This window comes from Protopterus annectens, chromosome 4.part1, assembly GCF_019279795.1.
Source record: "Protopterus annectens isolate FY-2018-M chromosome 4.part1, PAN1.0, whole genome shotgun sequence".
Classification (NCBI taxonomy): domain Eukaryota; kingdom Metazoa; phylum Chordata; order Ceratodontiformes; family Protopteridae; genus Protopterus; species Protopterus annectens.
Window position 1 is genome coordinate 811,275,411 of NC_056734.1, and position 18,070 is coordinate 811,293,480.

The 18,070-nt window shown below is 37.7% G+C and overlaps 1 protein-coding gene across 1 annotated transcript in view; it reads left to right on the forward strand.

Annotated features, from left to right (window-relative positions):
- LOC122801314 (unconventional myosin-VIIb-like) overlaps positions 1 to 18,070 on the forward strand; it is a 148,044-nt gene that overhangs the window by 85,947 nt on the left and 44,027 nt on the right. Inside the window, exons 4-5 of the mRNA XM_044070858.1 lie at positions 6,921 to 7,004; positions 14,553 to 14,672. Of these exons, the coding sequence (XP_043926793.1) occupies positions 6,921 to 7,004; positions 14,553 to 14,672 (204 nt within the window). The remainder of the gene's footprint in view (positions 1 to 6,920; positions 7,005 to 14,552; positions 14,673 to 18,070) is intronic.

Consider the following 18,070-nt stretch of genomic DNA (forward strand, 5'->3'; position numbering starts at 1 on the left):
AGACTCCCTTGCTTATAACTTTATCCCATGTCTTTCCCTACACTGGCTATAAAACTCTTAGAATTTTGCTACATATTCCATAATTTCTTAGGGGCTCCCATGCTTTATCATGATCTATGCTAGCAAACATATTTGCAATATCACACAAGCAACTTTATATTATTTTACTCTCACTGTATTGTCCATCTCCTCTCTTTATTTAAATTAATATCCCTCTTCATTCTTTCCTGCTGTACCATACTATATCACATCATATATCACTACTATCATTAGTAAACCTCTTTTGTAGAATTTTCATGAAAAAAACTATAATCTGTATTGTTTAATATAATTTGTATCCAGTTATTAATATATGTCCTTCCGGTTCTCTTATGTATAAACTTTACATCTACCTCACTCATCTGTTTTTATCCTTAAAACCTTCCCTCCATTGACTGCTTAAAAAAACTCTCTTTATAAAACACAGTAGTTATTCCACCCAGCCCAGTCCTTTAGTACTTCATCCAGTTATTTTTTAACAACTGTTTTTTCGAACCACTTCACTTGTTGCCCATTTTTTTTTAATTTTCCATTTTTTTATTAGAGTTTCCTTAACTTCATTTTTATAAATTTCTTTAATTTAGTCATACCTCTGGTTCATTGGTAGTCATTTAGCATTACCAAAGTTAGGTTTAATTCAAGGTGCTAGGGTCATAAAGCAACAAGCTTTATTTAATGCTCCATTATGGTCAGAAACTGTAATATTTTTAGGATATCTGTATCATCTATGCCATACTAATGCCCCTGTATCACTCTAAGTTTTTAATACTATGTTCTGGTTTATCCTTCCCCACACTGGCCTGAGGGAATTGTCATAATGACATGATAATGATTCTCATTGCAGTCTTTTCCTCAAAATATGATATCTTATTAGCATCCCTTGTCCTTCAAAGGTTCATAGGTTCATACTAGGCTATCTGCCCTAGGGCATTTATAAGCCTAGCCAGAGTGTGTATGGCTTTCGCCACCCATATTAAATTAATTTTGCTATGCCCTTTTTCAAGGTTAGTATACTGTGCCTCTGTCTAACAGTGACACAGAAGTGATACCCGGGGTAAACCTACGATCTCCCATCCACTCATCAAGATTCCTCTTGAAGAGAGTCAATGAGGGACTCTGCCTAACCTGGACTGGGATTTTATTCCAGAGTGAAGGGAGCCTCTGGGTTATGAATCTGTCCCTCCAGCATGTCCTATTTATTTCAGTGCTGAGGTTCAAGTCCCTCGAGCACGTAGATCGATGGGATTTGGATTTTCTGAGGTGCAGCATGTCCATTAATTCCGGGTTGGACATGGCTTTATACGTCAGGCACAGATTGCCTCTGAGCAGGCAGTATGCCACTGAGTAGAGCTGGAGTTTCTTTAACCGAGCAGCATACGGCATCTGTTTGAGCCCCTTGATCCTCTTGGTGAGGTACTTTTGGGGTCTTTCCAGTTGCTGCAGGTGTCTGGTAAGGTACATCCCAAAAGGGGCATTGCACTCAATTATGGGCCTGATGAGGGATGAGTAAAGAGGCACGATGGCCTCCCCTGATCTAGATGTGAATCCCTTCATGATTAGGTGGGCTATATAAAATGTTTTTCTAACCACTTTGGTCACGTGGTTGTCAAATGAGAGATTGCTATCAACTTGGGTCCCCAGGTCCCTAATTACTTCTTCTGTACTTAATGGATTACCACCTATGTGGTAAGTTGTGGGCACTTTGTTTTTGCCAAAGGGGATGACTATACACTTTTTGGCGTTTAGCTTGAGGCCATGGCTCTAGCACCAGTTGTCTGTTTCTATGAGGCCCTTTTGGAGGATGCTTGTGTCGGCTGGAGAGTCTATTATGGTGCCCAGTTTGCAGTCATCTGCGAACTTGGTCAGCCACAGTCCTTCCATGTTGGCCTGTACCTCCGAGAAATATATACCGAACAAGAGAGGTCCCAGGACTGAGCCTTGTGGGACACCACTTGTAACTGGTTTGGAGTCTGACATGGCTCCAGCTATTCTAACCATGTGGGTTCTGTCCTTGAGCCAGTTTGCAACCCATCTAGTGACATAGGGGTTTATATTTAAGCTGGTGAGCTTATCTATAATGCCTGAGTGGGGTATTGTATCAAAGGCTTTTGCGAGGTCCAGGTAGGCTGTGTGGACCACCTTCCCCTTGTCAATGGTCTTGGTGACTGTTTCAAAGAAATCGACCAGGTTCAAGAGGCAGGATCTGCCCTTAACAAAGCCGAACTGGGTAGGATCCAGTGTCTGCAGGTCCCCAATATCTTTATTTATAAGGTCCATGATGATCCTTTCCATAGCTTTGCAGACCAAGCTAGTGAGACTTATGGGGCGATAGTTTCCAGGATCCGTTGAGGCACCACCTTTGTGGAGAGGGACCGCTGTTGCTGTACGCCACTCTTTGGGTACATATCCTGTAGTAAGGCTAAGATTGAACAGTAGTTTTAGGTTTGGGTTTAGCTCTTCTTGGAGTTCATGTAGGACGCAGCCCGGGACACCGTCTGGTCCCATTGATGCTGTGTTTCTTGCTTTGGAGAGGGCAGCTCTTACCTGAGCATCTGAGATGTCAGGGAGCAGCACTCTGCTGGGATAGATATTAGCCCTTTTGGTGAGGAGGGGGGGGGAGAAGTTTGTGCTGAACTTGTCAGCTAGGATGTTGGCAATGTCTGTGGGTTCAGTGTATTTTTTGTCATTTTGGACTAATTCTGAGCATATCTGGGAATTACCACCCAGGTTCCTAACATAACTAAAGAAAGCCTTGTGATTATCCTTAGTGTCCTGCGCAATTTTTCTCTCGAAGCTGGCCTTAGATGATTTTATGAGTGCCCGTAGCTAATACTGATCAGAGATGCCTTCCCTTTTTGGGATTTTGCTCTGTCATGTAGTAGCTTCCTCCTTCTATTGTATAGTTTGTTTATGGCTGGGGTCCACCAGACAGGACATCTGCCTTTGGAGGATTGGGTCTTGGTTTTATTTGGGATTGCATGATCCATGCATTCCTGAAGGTGTTCATAGAATGCATTTATAAAGGATTTTGCAGTCTGGGCCGTATTATCCACAGGTCCGGGGGCTTTGAAGGATTCCACCTTGGTTTTGAGGAGTGTGAAATTTGCTTTAGAGAAGTTTTTCACTGTGGTTTTCTGGGCATGGGGTGGGGTCGGGATGTGAATATCCCGTGAGATTAGTTTATGGTCTGATCTTACCAGTGAGGGATACACTTCTGGTCTGGAGCATAGAGTACCCATGTTGGTGATGATCAGGTCCAGTATGTTTTCCCCTCTTGTGGGAGTGGTAACACGTTGTTCCATAGCATTTGAGTTTATAAATTCTAGGAACCTTTGGGCTAGGGTGTTGGAGCTAGAGTAATGCTCCCAGTCTATGGTTGGGTAGTTGAAGTCACCCAATATAATGGTGTTTGGAGAGACCTTCATATTTTCCAGTGTTCTCAGGAAGGCCGAGTGGGGTTCCTGGGTTTGGGTGGGTGGTCTGTAGCAGGCTATAAACTGGAAGGCAGTTTTACCCACTGTTAGTTGCACATGGATAGTCTCTGATGCTTCGTGCTGTGCCACCAACCTGGAGGTGTGGGTATCTTTGACAAATATTGATACTCCCCCTCCTTTTGTGGTTCGGTCCAAGTTTTGGGGATGAAAAGCATGGTATGAGGTATAACCTGGTAGTGCTGGGGTGCTCTTGAGAGCCATGAACCAGGTTTCTGTTACTGCACAGATATCAATGTTCTCCATGCTAAGGAGAGTTTTGAGTGCGTGCATCTTGAGGTTTAGACTTCTGGCATTGAGTAGCATTACTCTTAGTTTCTTATCCCTTGTGATACCTATGGAGGTGGGTTTGTCTTTTGAGCCTTGCCTAAAAAAGGCACTATGGGGGTAGCAAGAGCCTTTGCCAATATCCAAAAGCCCAGGGGTGACAGGTGCAAGCCGTCCCTAGCGAAGCATCGTGGCTTGTCGAGCATGTCATCCCAGGCTGACAAGCATTGGATCCCCTTTGAATGACACCAATACTTAAGCCAATTGTTGAAATTGATAATCTTGTCTTCATACTGTGGCATCATTCTTGGTGAGGGTAAGATGCTACTCAAGGTCAGGGTCATACCGACCTGGGCTACATGCTCAGAGAGCTCCTCTATGTCTCTTTTCATGTACTCCAGGGAGGTACGTCTCAGGTCATTAACACCAGCATGGACAATGACTGAGTCATATTTGTACTTGCCTTGGGTAGTTGAAGTCACCCAATAGGCAGCTCACTGTGACCTTCTCCTTGTTCAGCCTGGTGAGTGGGACGTCAGTGTGCCTGATGATAGAGTCACCTATTACAAGTGTATCAGGTGTGTTGTTTAGCCTTAAGGGCTGTGACTGTTCGGCACACTGGCTTTGTGAGCTATGTGTTGCACGTGTTTTGTTTTGGGGTAGCGGTTGCTTGGGTGTCTGCTTTGGAGGTCTCTGCTGCTTAGGCAGATTTTTATTTAGAGCCTCCAAGTATGTTTTTGTGTGTTTATGTGTTTGGTTTGCTGTCGTGGTAGGTCTATGTGAGACTGGAATTGCAGTTCTGTCCACTAGCATACAATGGCAATACTTTGAATTATTGCTTTCCTTGAGAATCTTTGAGCAGATTTTATGTACATTTGGCTGTTTGCATTTTCTGTGAATATCTGTGTACGTTTTTGTTTTAACTACAAAGAAGGACCAATTCCTTTGCTTTGATAAAGAGGCAAGAGCTTCCATTCTCCATGAAATCTCCACCACACACTCAGCATCTCTCAGAGGTGTCAGGTTTTCTGCCTTGTATGCCTAAGCTATTGAGTCAGCTGCGAATGACAAGTTACATACAAAAGTACGGAATTATTAGCCCAGGCAATGATGCAAAATTATATAAATGCTTCCATTTTAAAGATAATGGTTAACTATTGTTATCTACAGTGGTTAATGGATTTGCAAGCTAATTAACCCAGATTACCCACCTTTTAGGAAGGCTGGGCGCCGGGCTGGCAACTTGACACTGTAAAACTCCACTGCCAATCATGAGCAGACAGACGATCCATGGCGACCCCTAACCAGGAAAAGCCGAAAGAAGAAGAAGACCCACCTTTTAGGAATTGCAGCTAAACTACTGTTGCAAACTGATGTTTGTTGAATTCTGTTTTGTTGCTGTCTACTGACATTGCTATACTGAACTTATTTTACATTGCAGCATTTACAATTTAACTGTTAGTATTTTGTAAATTAACATTGCAGATAATTGCTGCTGTATGCTCTATGCTTTTGTATGTTTGTAATATTGTCATATGGCCTGGGTAGTGACTGAAAAGGGTTTTGCATGAATCCACTGCCTGGTTAGCAAACTTCAAATAAATAGAAATAATAAAGAATGCTTTGCTGAAGTCCTGAAAGAAGATGTCTGTACATTGGGCTCTGTTAGTGGCAATCAAAACATAATTTGCAAATCAGTACAGTCTCTACCCTGTGTATGGGCCTGAATTTATTATGTTGAGAATCAGCAAGTAGGTTATTACTAGAGAAAGAGGGTATAAGTTGCTAATGCACAACCTTTTCAAGCTGTTTTGAAAATGGGCTTAGTACAGCCATGGGTCCACAGTTGCTGACTCGGTTTTTAAGCCCACTATTAGGAATAGAGGGTAATATGAGCAAGTGAGATGGCACCTTCAATTACGAAGCATCTTAGGAGTCACCACACCAGTGGTATAATTTGCTGGGCAGCCATTTTCAGGACTCTAAGTGAGAGGTTATCTGCTCAGGCTGCTATACACCCTTTCATGGTCACTTAACAGTCATAGGTCTGTACCATGGGAAAGAGGCTTCAAGGAGTTTGTTGTATAGGCCAGTGCAAGGTCCATCTGGGAGCTCTGGATTAGTGGGAAGTGAGCTATATTGGGGCCCAAAGTAGATAGTAAAGTCATCATTGGTGAGTGTACAAAAGGACTTCACATTCTTAATGATTTGTTTGTTAGTGTTCCAGGAAATCTGCTTACATAACAGTTAATTTTGTGTTACTTGATGCAGTAAAAGTTTGAGCAAGCCTGACTTTCTAATCATGTCCAGGGTTTTAAGGCCTCTAGTGTATTGGAGTGCTTCTAAAACCTTACTATGTAGGCTTTACCTGTTCTTAAAATCTAAAATTTAATGAACGGTAAGAAGTAGAAGCCAGAGAAACAACTTCTTAAAAAAATAATGTGGAAATTCATTTCAGTCCAACACAATGTGCACTGAATAGGCTGAAGAGGCTAATATGCATTAAAGTGCCACACAGATGAAGAGAGAAACCACCAAGTCATCATTCTTTTAGAAGTAAACTTGTATAAGTTCAGTAAAAGTTATGTTGAGTGTATACCTGTTGTTTAAGAGATCTTTAGGGAAGGGAAGCTGAGGTTGGAGTCTAAAGCTTCTGTGAATAGAAACAGACAGTATTAATTCTAATGACTTTTAATTTCCTCTCCAATATCTCATTTTTTTAGCTTCTAGAAGAATACCTCCAAGCATGCTTTGAGGTGGTTGGTTGTTTTAGTTTTGATGGCTTCTAGCCAAGCATGTTAAATTTTACTTGCAAGGATTTGAAAGATACAGTCAATATTCCTATTTGGACCTTAAATCTATGTCTGTTGTTAGCACAGCTCATCACATTACGTTTTTTAAAATGTCATGCCATAGAGTATCTCACATGTAAATTCTGTGATACTGTATAGAATAGTAACAGTATAGAAGTCCCTATACAGACTTAGACACAACATAACACATCTTATATATGACAATTTCTTCCAGTAACTGAAAACAAGGCACTGCAAAGTTGACACTCTCTCACATTAATAGCATATAATTACCAAGGCTGACTGTCACTCTTTTTTGTTCACTTTTCAGCAAACATCCGAGCCAACATTCCCAGATATTGTGCTGATCGCTATTAATCGAGTTGGATTCACGCTACTTAACCCCAAAACTAAGGTAAAGATCTATCTCTTTCTGTTTGCAGCTGACTGACACTGCAGAGACATTTGGCTATTTATGCAGACTGAGGAATTAGTTTTATGTGGTTATGACAGTAGTCAGGATGAGCTTGTAGTAACAGATGATGAGGATTTAAAGGCTTACTAGTTACTTTTGAGTAGGTCACCAGCTAGAAGAGATGAGCTTGAGTTAAATGGTCTTTGCAGACTATCTGCACAACTGACAGGAGATCCCTTACATGCATATATGAACACGGAATGAACAGACTACAAGGACTGCAAGAAAGCAGGGTATGAACATTAGAATCCCAAGTCTGAAAATTTTCATAACTGGGCTTTTTCCAAAAACTTTAAGGTCACAGTTGCCCAAGTTAAAATATATAATATCTTTGTGGTTAGACTCAGAAGGCTGACACCCTGATAGAAATATTGCTGACTGACAAATTTATACCGTCACTTCTGATGTTAATTAGCAAGTGGGTGTGTCAGTCCAACCCAAAAGATTCTGAATGTTATGTTACATAAGCTGTGATAATCTAATGCAATGAAAGTCTATATATAAAAGTGAGTCACATAGAGTGATAGAAAAAATTGTTAATAAAAAGTTTCTGGACCTTAAATACTAGATTGTATTGCAAAAGTCATATCTCTGTTTCATTGGTAGTCATTAAGCATTGCCAAAGTTAGGCAGTGAGATTCACCCCAAGGTACTAGGGTCATAAAATTACAAGCTTTATTTAATGTTCCATTATGGTCAGAAACTGGATTATTTTTTACAATATCTGCATCTTCTACACCATGCTAATGTTCAATATAATTTGTTTTAAATGCAGGAAAAAAGGGATATGTTGATAAATTCAGTAACAGCAATGTTAATTCTGATACAACTATGAAACCTATAGAAAGACATGTAAATTATGTAGAACCTATGGAATGTGATAAGACCTACACTAGAATTGATGGAATTACATTTTGTTATTGTGTGGCTGTTAAATTAACTAAGTATAGAATATTGTATTTATAGATGGGAAGGAACTGGAGGCGCTGTTAAATTCTTTGAACATGTTTACAGTTATAAAAGGGCTATACATTTGCAGACAGAAGACTATGTCAAAAAAGGCTGTAGAAGTGGTCTGTATCCATGGGAATAAGAGGCAATATCCAATTGTCCAGGTAGAGGTCCAGACTGAGCCATCTCATTACAGCCAAGTGCATTTCTGCGGTTACCTCCTACTGATGCCTCTAGGTGTCAAATATTGCTTGTTCATATTTGCATTAATAATTCCAAGCATGCTACACACAAGTTATCAGAAGATTGCATCTTAAAGCATACCTGATGGAAACACAGTTGTATTGATATTTGACCTCTATCTAATGCAGCTAGAGATACTGAATATTACTCATATGCTGTTTGTTTGTATAACAATGATTTTTATATTTCTCTAAATATCTCAACAGTTAAGTAACACAGATAGAAGTACAAAGCCTCATATGAAAGCATACAGTTTTATAAAGAAAATCTTGCAGCCAGTATGTGCTTTACTTTAATGGTTAATGACATTTCATAAGCTATTTATAGAACATTACAAAATTAATATTCACAGCCTTTAGTTTGGCTTATAAAATCAAGTTTCAAGCATTTAACTGAATAAATGCTATTAACACTTATGTTTCCAGAAATCTGAATATTTGAACTGTAAGGTGATAAGTTTATGTTTTTAAAGGCTCAAACTATACGCACTAGGAGTTAAAGGTGCAAACTCAAAAGAGCTGTACTGGAGGGAATGAGTTAAATCTATATTAAGTTGATTTAAATATTAGTAACAGGGAATGTCAGTTCCCATGAATGGGAGTAGTATAGTATATATTTGAAAGGAATACCATAACTTGGCATGAGTCATGTGACATGGGGGGATGATTGTAAAATTATGACCTGTAAGCAGCTCAGTGTATGTATCCCTTTTACATTTGCTGTCTTCACATTGTATATTCCTTATATCAGTGGGAGAACTATAGCAAGGTCATTTGGCACCCTCAGTAGTTCCCCACATTCTTGCAACCCTTAACTCAAAACTGAAGCCCAAAAAAAAAAAAAAGATATTGTCAAATTATACTGAACTGTGTAACTGTAACAAACTGCTTGATCCAATTACTGCAACTTGCTGAGCCATCAATGCAGTACTGGCATTCATTTATGAAGCTGCATCCTCAAGGCCTCCTAAAGCAATAACGCTCACATGCTCTATCATCATCAGCTGTTTATCACACCCATCCTAATAGCTTGCACCCAGCAGCCACCCCCTTCATCCCACCCTCATTATGGCTCTGCTCAATATAAGAGTACAGAACTGTTAGCCGAAGCTATGAAGAAAAAGAATATAAACCCTTCTATTTAAAGACAATGGTTAGCTACCATTATCTACAGCGGTTGATGGATTTGCAGTCTAATTAACCCAGGCTACCCACATTTTAGCAATTCCAGCTAAACTACTATTGCATACTGATGTTTGTTGAATTCTGTTTTGTTGCTGTCTCCTGATATTGCTATACTGAACTTATTTTACATCGCAGCATTTGCAATTTAACTGTTAGTACTTTGTAAACTAACATTGCAGATAATTGCTGCTGTATGCCCTATGCTTTTGTATGTTTGTAGAATTGTCATATGGCCTGGGTAGTGACTGAAAAGGGTCTTGCATGAATCCACTGCCTGTTTGACAAACTTCAAATAAATAGATACAGTAAAAAATGCCTTGCTGAATCCTAAAAGAAGATTTTTGTACACTGGCCTCTGTTAACAGCAATCAGAACATAATCTGCAGATCACTGGAGTCTCTAACCTGTATATGGGCCTGAATTCATGTTGAGAATCAGATAGTAGGCTAGTACTGTAAAAAGGTGGATGTAAGTTATTAATGCACAGCATTTTCAAGCTGTTTTAAAAATGGTCCCAGTACAGACATGGGTCCACAGTTCCTAACTCAGTCTTTAAGCCCACCATTAGGAATAGGGTATGATGTGAGCAAATTTGGTACTACCTTCAATTATGCAGCATCTTAGATGCCACCACACCAGTGGTATAATTTGCTGGGCAGCCATCTTCAGAACTCTAAGTGAGAGGTTATCTCCTCAGGCTGCTATACATCCTTTCATGGTCACTTAACAGTGACAGGTCTGTACCATGGGAAAGAGGCTTCAAGGAGTTTGTTGTACAGGCCAGTGCAAGGTCCATCTGGGAGCTCTGGATTAGTAGGAAGTGAGGTATATTGAGGGCCCAAAGTAGATGGTAAAGTCATCTTTAGTAAGTGTGCAGCAGGACTTCACATTCTTACTGATTCCCTTTTCAGCAATATAGTTAGTTCTATCCAGAACTTTTTATTGAGGGGAAGAGACACTTCTTTAAGATCTTAGAGGTAGTTACATTTGGTTGTTTTTATAAAGTTTTTCCTTATTTGGAGAAGGATTTCTCTGTCTAAAATCAAGGCCTTGATGTCAGGTGAGAGTCAAGCCACTGAGTACCGCAGAACATTTACTTTTCTTACAGGGGCATATTTGAGCAGCCCTGGCAAGACATAGATAACTACCTGGTCAATGAGAAAAGAATCAGTTACCATTCCTGGTAGCTGAATCAATCCTTGTTAGCAAGGATCTACATTAGTGAAGGTCCTTTGTCACCTGAGTATTAGGGGGAAGCCCTCTTGCATAAGTAAAAAAGGAGATCAGGTGGAAGAGTTGTCATTTAATTTTTTTTTTGAGTGACTCTGTAGACTGTGTCAGTAACTTTGTTCAGTGAGTTAGACTTGTTGCAAAGTCCTAAATAGATTTTATACTCTATCTTTTTGTTTTATTTTATACTCTTTTCTTGTTCCATAAGAACTGTGGCCAAACTACTTGTTTTCATAAACACTCTAAATATCAACTCCAAGTACCCCTTTTCTATTTTCAGTCACTGTCTCAGCTGCAGGTGGCATGTTTCCTCTCAATGTTGCCCGTGTTGTACCTTCATCTGTGAATAACAACTGTAATAGAGTTTGCTGCCATGAACTATATGATGTTTTAGATGCTGTGTCAAATTCAAATTCACTGCCAAAGTGGTATGCAGAGAGGTTATTGAATTACATGTAGGCAAGAAACAGAGTAAGAAAATTGTGCTTTGTTTATGGATGGCAGGTGACGTATCAGAGTAACAAGAAGAGCATGAGTACAGACTAATGTTCAGAAAAATACTCCAAAGATTGTTCTTCAATTCCCATATACAATCTCTCCTAATTCCATGAACAGATTGTTTTCAATGAGTTGATTGCATCACATGGTTTCTCCCTGTCGGTGAAGGTTGGATGTTGCAAGTATAAAGCAAACCCTAAATGTAACAGCACAACCACCATCTACCCTTCTTAACTTCATACAACTGTTAAACAAAATCCAGTAGTGCTTCCTTGTAAGAGGTAAAGCTGCCTTACACCACCTTTGCCAGAACACAGGACAGGCTACAAGTAAAAGTGAAAGGGAAGGGCAGTCAATGCCATCAATTCAGTGGACTGGACAGAGGCTTCAGCTACTTTCTGATGAGTTCTTAACAAAACACAGTGGGCAGTAATGTATAAAAACTTCCACAGAAACTTTAGTTAGGATTATCACTTCTGTTAAACATTAACCATCAACAAATTAAGACATTTGTTAGTTTTAAGTACTGCATGTGCTAATTATTATTATTATTTTTATTATTATTATTACTATTATTTTCATTTGTTTACTAGGAAAGTTCAAATGGACAGAAATCTCTTTTCAGGACAGCAATGGGGAGAAAAGCTCCACAGAAATTACAAATATACAGATAATAACATAGCAGAAAATAAGCACACAAAATGACCTAAGCTAAATAGCAACAAATACCATTATATATAAAACAAAAATCTATATACAGCAATAAAACTGAAATCATGTCAAGTACAAGTAAATATGATTAGAGCAAACCTTCTAAGCATAAACAGGTATACCATGGTGTAAAACAATTACAAATGAATAAAGTATAGATATCAAATTTGGTGAAAGAATTACACCAAAAACAGATTTAGGAGGTTTAAAGAGCTTGCCTGTGACAGTACGTGTATAAATATGATGGAGAAGGCTTTTAAAGAGATATATCTGATTTGGAAAATGGATAGAGACATCATGCCAGGATATCAGAAAAACAGAATTATAAAAGTGTGCGACAGGTGGAAAGAAAGAGTTTTATCTGAGCTTGTATAATCTTTTCTTGTGTTGCAGTCAAAGCCCTAGTCTACTTAGTGAGAAGAGGTTCAAAATATCAGAGAGAAATATGAAGGATTTAGCATTTACCATTCAGAGAATGTACGGCCATTATTCTATGGAACTGGGATGGAAAATTTTAGTTATATGCACATATTGGAAATAACACGATTTATGAAATTCTAAAAATCTGTAAAGCTTTGAACATTCCAAAAATGTACCTCAGTCTTAAATTTCATCACTAGATCTGCTAATTTATTTTTGCAGTATCCCTTAACATATGTTATGATACAGTTATAGTTAATACGTACCAATAGACCAGTTTGGGTTTTTACACACATTACATCATACATTTGAAGCCACCCCATTGATTTCTTAAAGTTTTTAAAGTCTTTTAAAATAACAGGTTTTATCTTTTCAAGATGTTCTAGGGAACTTTTCAGAGGACGTTTTTAAGAATGTTTTGTAACATTTTATCACATGAGCATTTTAGTGATGTATGGTTACAAATTTAACTTTAATTACATACACCACCTTGTTCATTATTTTATTATGATATTTGTTTTCAAATTAAGGTCTATTAGTTGTATACACATTTATTTATATATGTGTTCATTTACATACTCATAGATTTTGGTGTACACCTCAAACTTAATGAGGGTAGATGGCAGGTGACACACATAAATATGTACAAAATAAATATAAAAAATAAATGTAATTATACATATATTCTTAATTCATATTGAAATTTAATCTTACGACTTATTATTTATTGATTACATGTTTAGGTATTCCATTTATTTATTTATTTATATGTGGGTATTTATTTGGCTCATTGTACAACATTTTTATTCAATGAATTATGCAATGAAATATACGTACATTTAATTATTTATTCAAATTTTTCAAAGGTTATTTACATGTTTTTTTTAAACCTTGGACACTTTATCAAGTTACTTTACACAATGGGTACACTTTTTTACACATACATAAATTAAATATAGAAATATATATTACATATGTGATTATAAATACACATATACATACTGTACTAACATTACCATAACACATAGATTAGTACTGTATTTTATGTAATCTTATGACATTACTAATGATTAAGTTTTATAACCGAGTTGTCTCTTTAAGGAGGTTATGATCAATTATGCAATTTTTGATTCAATTGAACAACGAAGGCAATTAAAGCGGTTATTTAAGGACTAGAATTTTGTTGTAGCATTGTTCTGAAGAAGTCCGAGTAGTCGGACGAAACCTAGGTCGACGCATTTTGTTTCTTGTTTGTAAGATTAAAGACATCTTTTAAACTACAGCATCTTGGAGCGTTTATTGACCTTTAGCAACTATCCGTTACTGTGGATTTTGGTGTTTTTTGCATCACAACACACCGGCTGGGTTTTTGTGCCATTCATCCTCTAGTCTTTTGTGGTAGGGCTTTTAAAGAGATATATCTGATTTGGAAAATGGATAGAGACATCATGCCAGGATATCAGAAAAACAGAATTATGAAAGTGTGCGACAGGTGGAAAGAAAGAGTTTTATCTGAGCTTGTATAATCTTTTCTTGTGTTGCAGTCAAAGCCCTAGTCTACTTAGTGAGAAGAGGTTCAAAATATCAGAGAGAAATATGAAGGATTTAGCATTTACCATTCAGAGAATGTACGGCCATTATTCTATGGAACTGGGATGGAAAATTTTAGTTATATGCACATATTGGAAATAACACGATTTATGAAATTCTAAAAATCTGTAAAGCTTTGAACATTCCAAAAATGTACCTCAGTCTTAAATTTCATCACTAGATCTGCTAATTTATTTTTGCAGTATCCCTTAACATATGTTATGATACAGTTATAGAAAAGGAAAGTAGGTTCAGGGTTACCCCTACAGAAATGCAAACAACGAGAAAAAGATTTTACTTCTTTTACTTGTGATGTCATTCACTTACCCAACTATGAAAAACTCAGTAATTAAAGCATTGTCCTGAAAATCTGGAGACTTGGATTTGACAATTATCATTTCAGAGTTTTGCATATCATGTGATCTTCAACAAATAATTTAATTTCCATGTACATGTAAATTCCCTCTAAAATTTGTTTCATGTTCTTAGCAGGTTTATCTAGTTGACAAAATGAAAATTAAATGTTATACATTTTTTTGATTTTTCTCAAGATTCCCTTGTACTAAAGTTCTAATTTTTGCAAATAGTAAATCTGTGAGTTTGCATATAAACAGGATGGTGCCTGCATAAATAAGTATTTGTGTCTTTCTTCTGCCCTAAGGATATCCTAGCTACACATCTTTTTAACAAGATCGCTAGCTGGTGCAGTGGCAGCACATACTTCCATATGACGGTTGGAAACCTGGTGCGAGGGAACAAAATCCTGTGCGAGACATCACTGGTAAGAACCAACACCGTAGAGTACATTTTGAAAGATTATGAGATGGTAATGTAAAGGCCAGTGTGTAGCATTTATTTTTGGTGCACTTATGCTCACCATCAGTAACATGATATTATCCTATTTTAACTTCTTATTCATAGTAGCGTGAGTGGTGTTTTGGTTCAGTAAACTGAAGATGTATGTTCAGGTCTGCAAGTTGAGTTGCATTAACTTTGGAGACTACCCAACTGATTTTTTACAGTCATTTTTTATTAGCAGTCTAATCATGTTGTTCCTGGATTTATATACTAATAATCACTTGGCTGTAGGTGGTGCAGGATTTGCAGTGCTGGTATTAGTTTTTTTTCTGCAATTTAAAAGGATAGTGCATTTAATTTGTTTGGACTTTGATGCATGATTTACCCTTGACTTACATAGTTTATAAATGAGAATGAAGTCTGAGTGAGTAAATTTCTCCAGCAGTAGGCACATCCCACATATTCCATCATCGGGTGGTCCTTATTAGAATTATACTCCAAAGATATTTAAAAAGGAATTTTTTAACTTTTTTAAGTTGTTTGGCAGGTACCACAAAGGATTAAGGCTGTGGGCTGTTAAATTAGTTGTTTCCTGCAGCACAGGTTATAATGTTTGAGTCCTTCTTCCTACATTTGCCCACTGTGTGACTCTGAGCAAAGTCACTTAACCAGGGCACCCCTGAAAATGGATACTTGTATCCAGTTAGTTTACCAGAATAAAAATGTATAAAAATACAAAATCTTTTGTTTGAAAACACTGGTGCAGTCAGTGATGCTCTGCATCTGAAATACCCTCCAGAGAACATGCATCTATATATCACACAAATACAATGGATATGGGGAATGTTCTCTAAAATACTCTGCACAGTTTGGCCTATATGGCAGACTATGAAGCAACTACTGTACACCATGCTTTCTTTTCCAAAGTTTATGAATACTGTACAGTGTGGTTTCCTGTCCACAGCATGTAAGGGTTGACACTTCCCGATGTCTGATTAAGCTACAACAAAACTATGTACAACTCACATAAGCAATTTATATAAAATAAATTCTTAAATGGAAAAAATTTGTAAAATATGATGTTAGGTGTTTCCCCCATTAATTAAGCTACCACTGTGTCAATGGCTGCAAGTTTGAATAAATTCGACTGTCTGCTGAATCGTTCTTTGTCCTTTGGTAATTGTACTATACTAGTACTAATTAAACTCAATCTAGCCAGTCGAAAATCCCCATATGAAGGCTAATTTAGAAGGAATGTACAATAAAGCACAGATTGATACAGCGTGATACTTCATTTGATCTACCTGTGCTTGCATTCATATCTGAAGCCATATAGAGGGAATTAGGCATAACACACACTTCCACCTAGTTGCATTAACATTAATTAAAAATGTCTTGACAGAAACTTCTTTATCCTTTATTGGACATTACATTCAGCGGACCACTAGACCAAAGCATTCAGTTTGGCATTTAGCAGAGTGGATTAAGGCTATTAGTTAATGAGCTACTTCCTGTAGTCAAGGACATGATTTCATTAGCCTCCAATTGTCTACTGTGTGACTCTAAGCAAGTCACTTAAAGGACAACAACGGGATTCTCTTACTAATGCTCAAATTCTCTGTCCTTTTTCACCCTACTTAGTGTCCCTGCTATGAATAAACAACAATAGAGCAATTAAAATATTTTAAATCAACTGTTTCTCTCCACTAGAACAGTACCTTACTGTACTGTGGTGGTTTCACTTTAAAAAAAAAAAAACTTTTATCTCGCCCTGGAAATGCTTGCTGCAGTCTCCAATTCATTGATGTTATCAGTGAAAAGCTTGCTGCAGTCTCCAATTCATTGATGTTATCAAGGCTACTGAATACAAGTAGTTTTCTTGCCAATTCCCTCCCCAAACTACATCACTATGACCGTTCTAAAACCCACACATGCTGTGATGTCACAGCTCCCTGGTCCTTCCCCTACCCATACAGAAAGTAAAGGTTAGAACAAGGAAACAGTACACAAGTCAAGTCTCCTGCTGTGAGCTGCCAATCACAGTCAGTAACAGCTCAAATTACCCTTAGCGCTTTGACAGCTAGGGAAGTTAGATGTAAAGGGGGATGGGAGTTGAGTCAAAGTAGTACAATTCAGGCTTCACAAAAGATTGCAGTTTAGCCATTCTAAAAATAAGCAGCAGTAAAAAGCACTTTGAAAAATCTGTTCTAGGCATTTGCACTGTTTGTGTTTTAAGTAGTCATTAAATGGCATGAAACATTACTTAAAACTGACTGAAAGACAGCAGTGTATGCATGTAAAATCAATGTAGTGACAGGAGTTTTAGGAAGAAAGAGGCCTGTGTGATGTAATTTTTTTGCAGACAAGCACTGCATTGTGAGATACCTAGAGGCAGATGAAACAATCAGAATTATTTCAAGATGCCAGACCCCATGTGGTCAGACTCAGAAATTACGTAAAAAAAAATATTTAAAAACCTGTAAATAGTCCGAGTGGTGTCAAAATGTAGGAAACACCAAACCATGATGAAATAAACATGTTTTTTGAGTCTGTGGGTGTGGTTCTCTTTTAACCAGATTGTGCTCTGGGGCAGTTGAGAAATTGGATTAGGATCATCAATGTTTTTCTGGCCCATATTTCTAGTAATGACCTATGAACCATAAATGCAAACATTTCTTAATTTAAAAAAAAAATGTGTGTTCAAAAGCCAGTAAATGTACCTTAGTTTCCTCCACAGTGTCTGACTAAGTTTACTTTAATAAAAACAAAAACTTTACTCCTTTGCGTCTGCAGTGCTCAGTCATTATTCCCAAACTATATAAGTAAAATGTATATAAATTTGCTATTATGCAGTTAACTAAGTAAACGACAGTAACAAATTAGACAGCATATGTCAATAACAGGATGTTCTCCCACCCAGTCTTGTTCCAGAACTTTACTCCCAACTACCTTTTCTAATTTTCTACAATCATTCAGCCATAGAGTAAGACAGAGCTGTCTGTTACATAAAAGATATGAATAGATGTGTCTGGTTCATTTCATTTCTCAAACTGGATAAAGGAGACAATTAGGCCATCTAGGCTTTCTTTTAGTGAGATTAACACTCTACATCCGTTTCAGCTATTTCTTTTTTTCTCTCTCTCTCTCTCCTCTAGAATGCCTACCTGGATTCTTTATTAAAGCAGAGGAAGGTCTCTCTCTCTCTCTCTCTCTCTATATATATATATATATATATATATATTCTCAGCAAATGTTGCATGCATGGTTACGCTAACTGACATTATACCAACCCCTTTTCATATTATTTACAAATAAATGTTGGAAAGACAGATGTGCAGCTCCTGCAAAAACTCAGCCTTCCTAAAACTCTGTTAATGATGC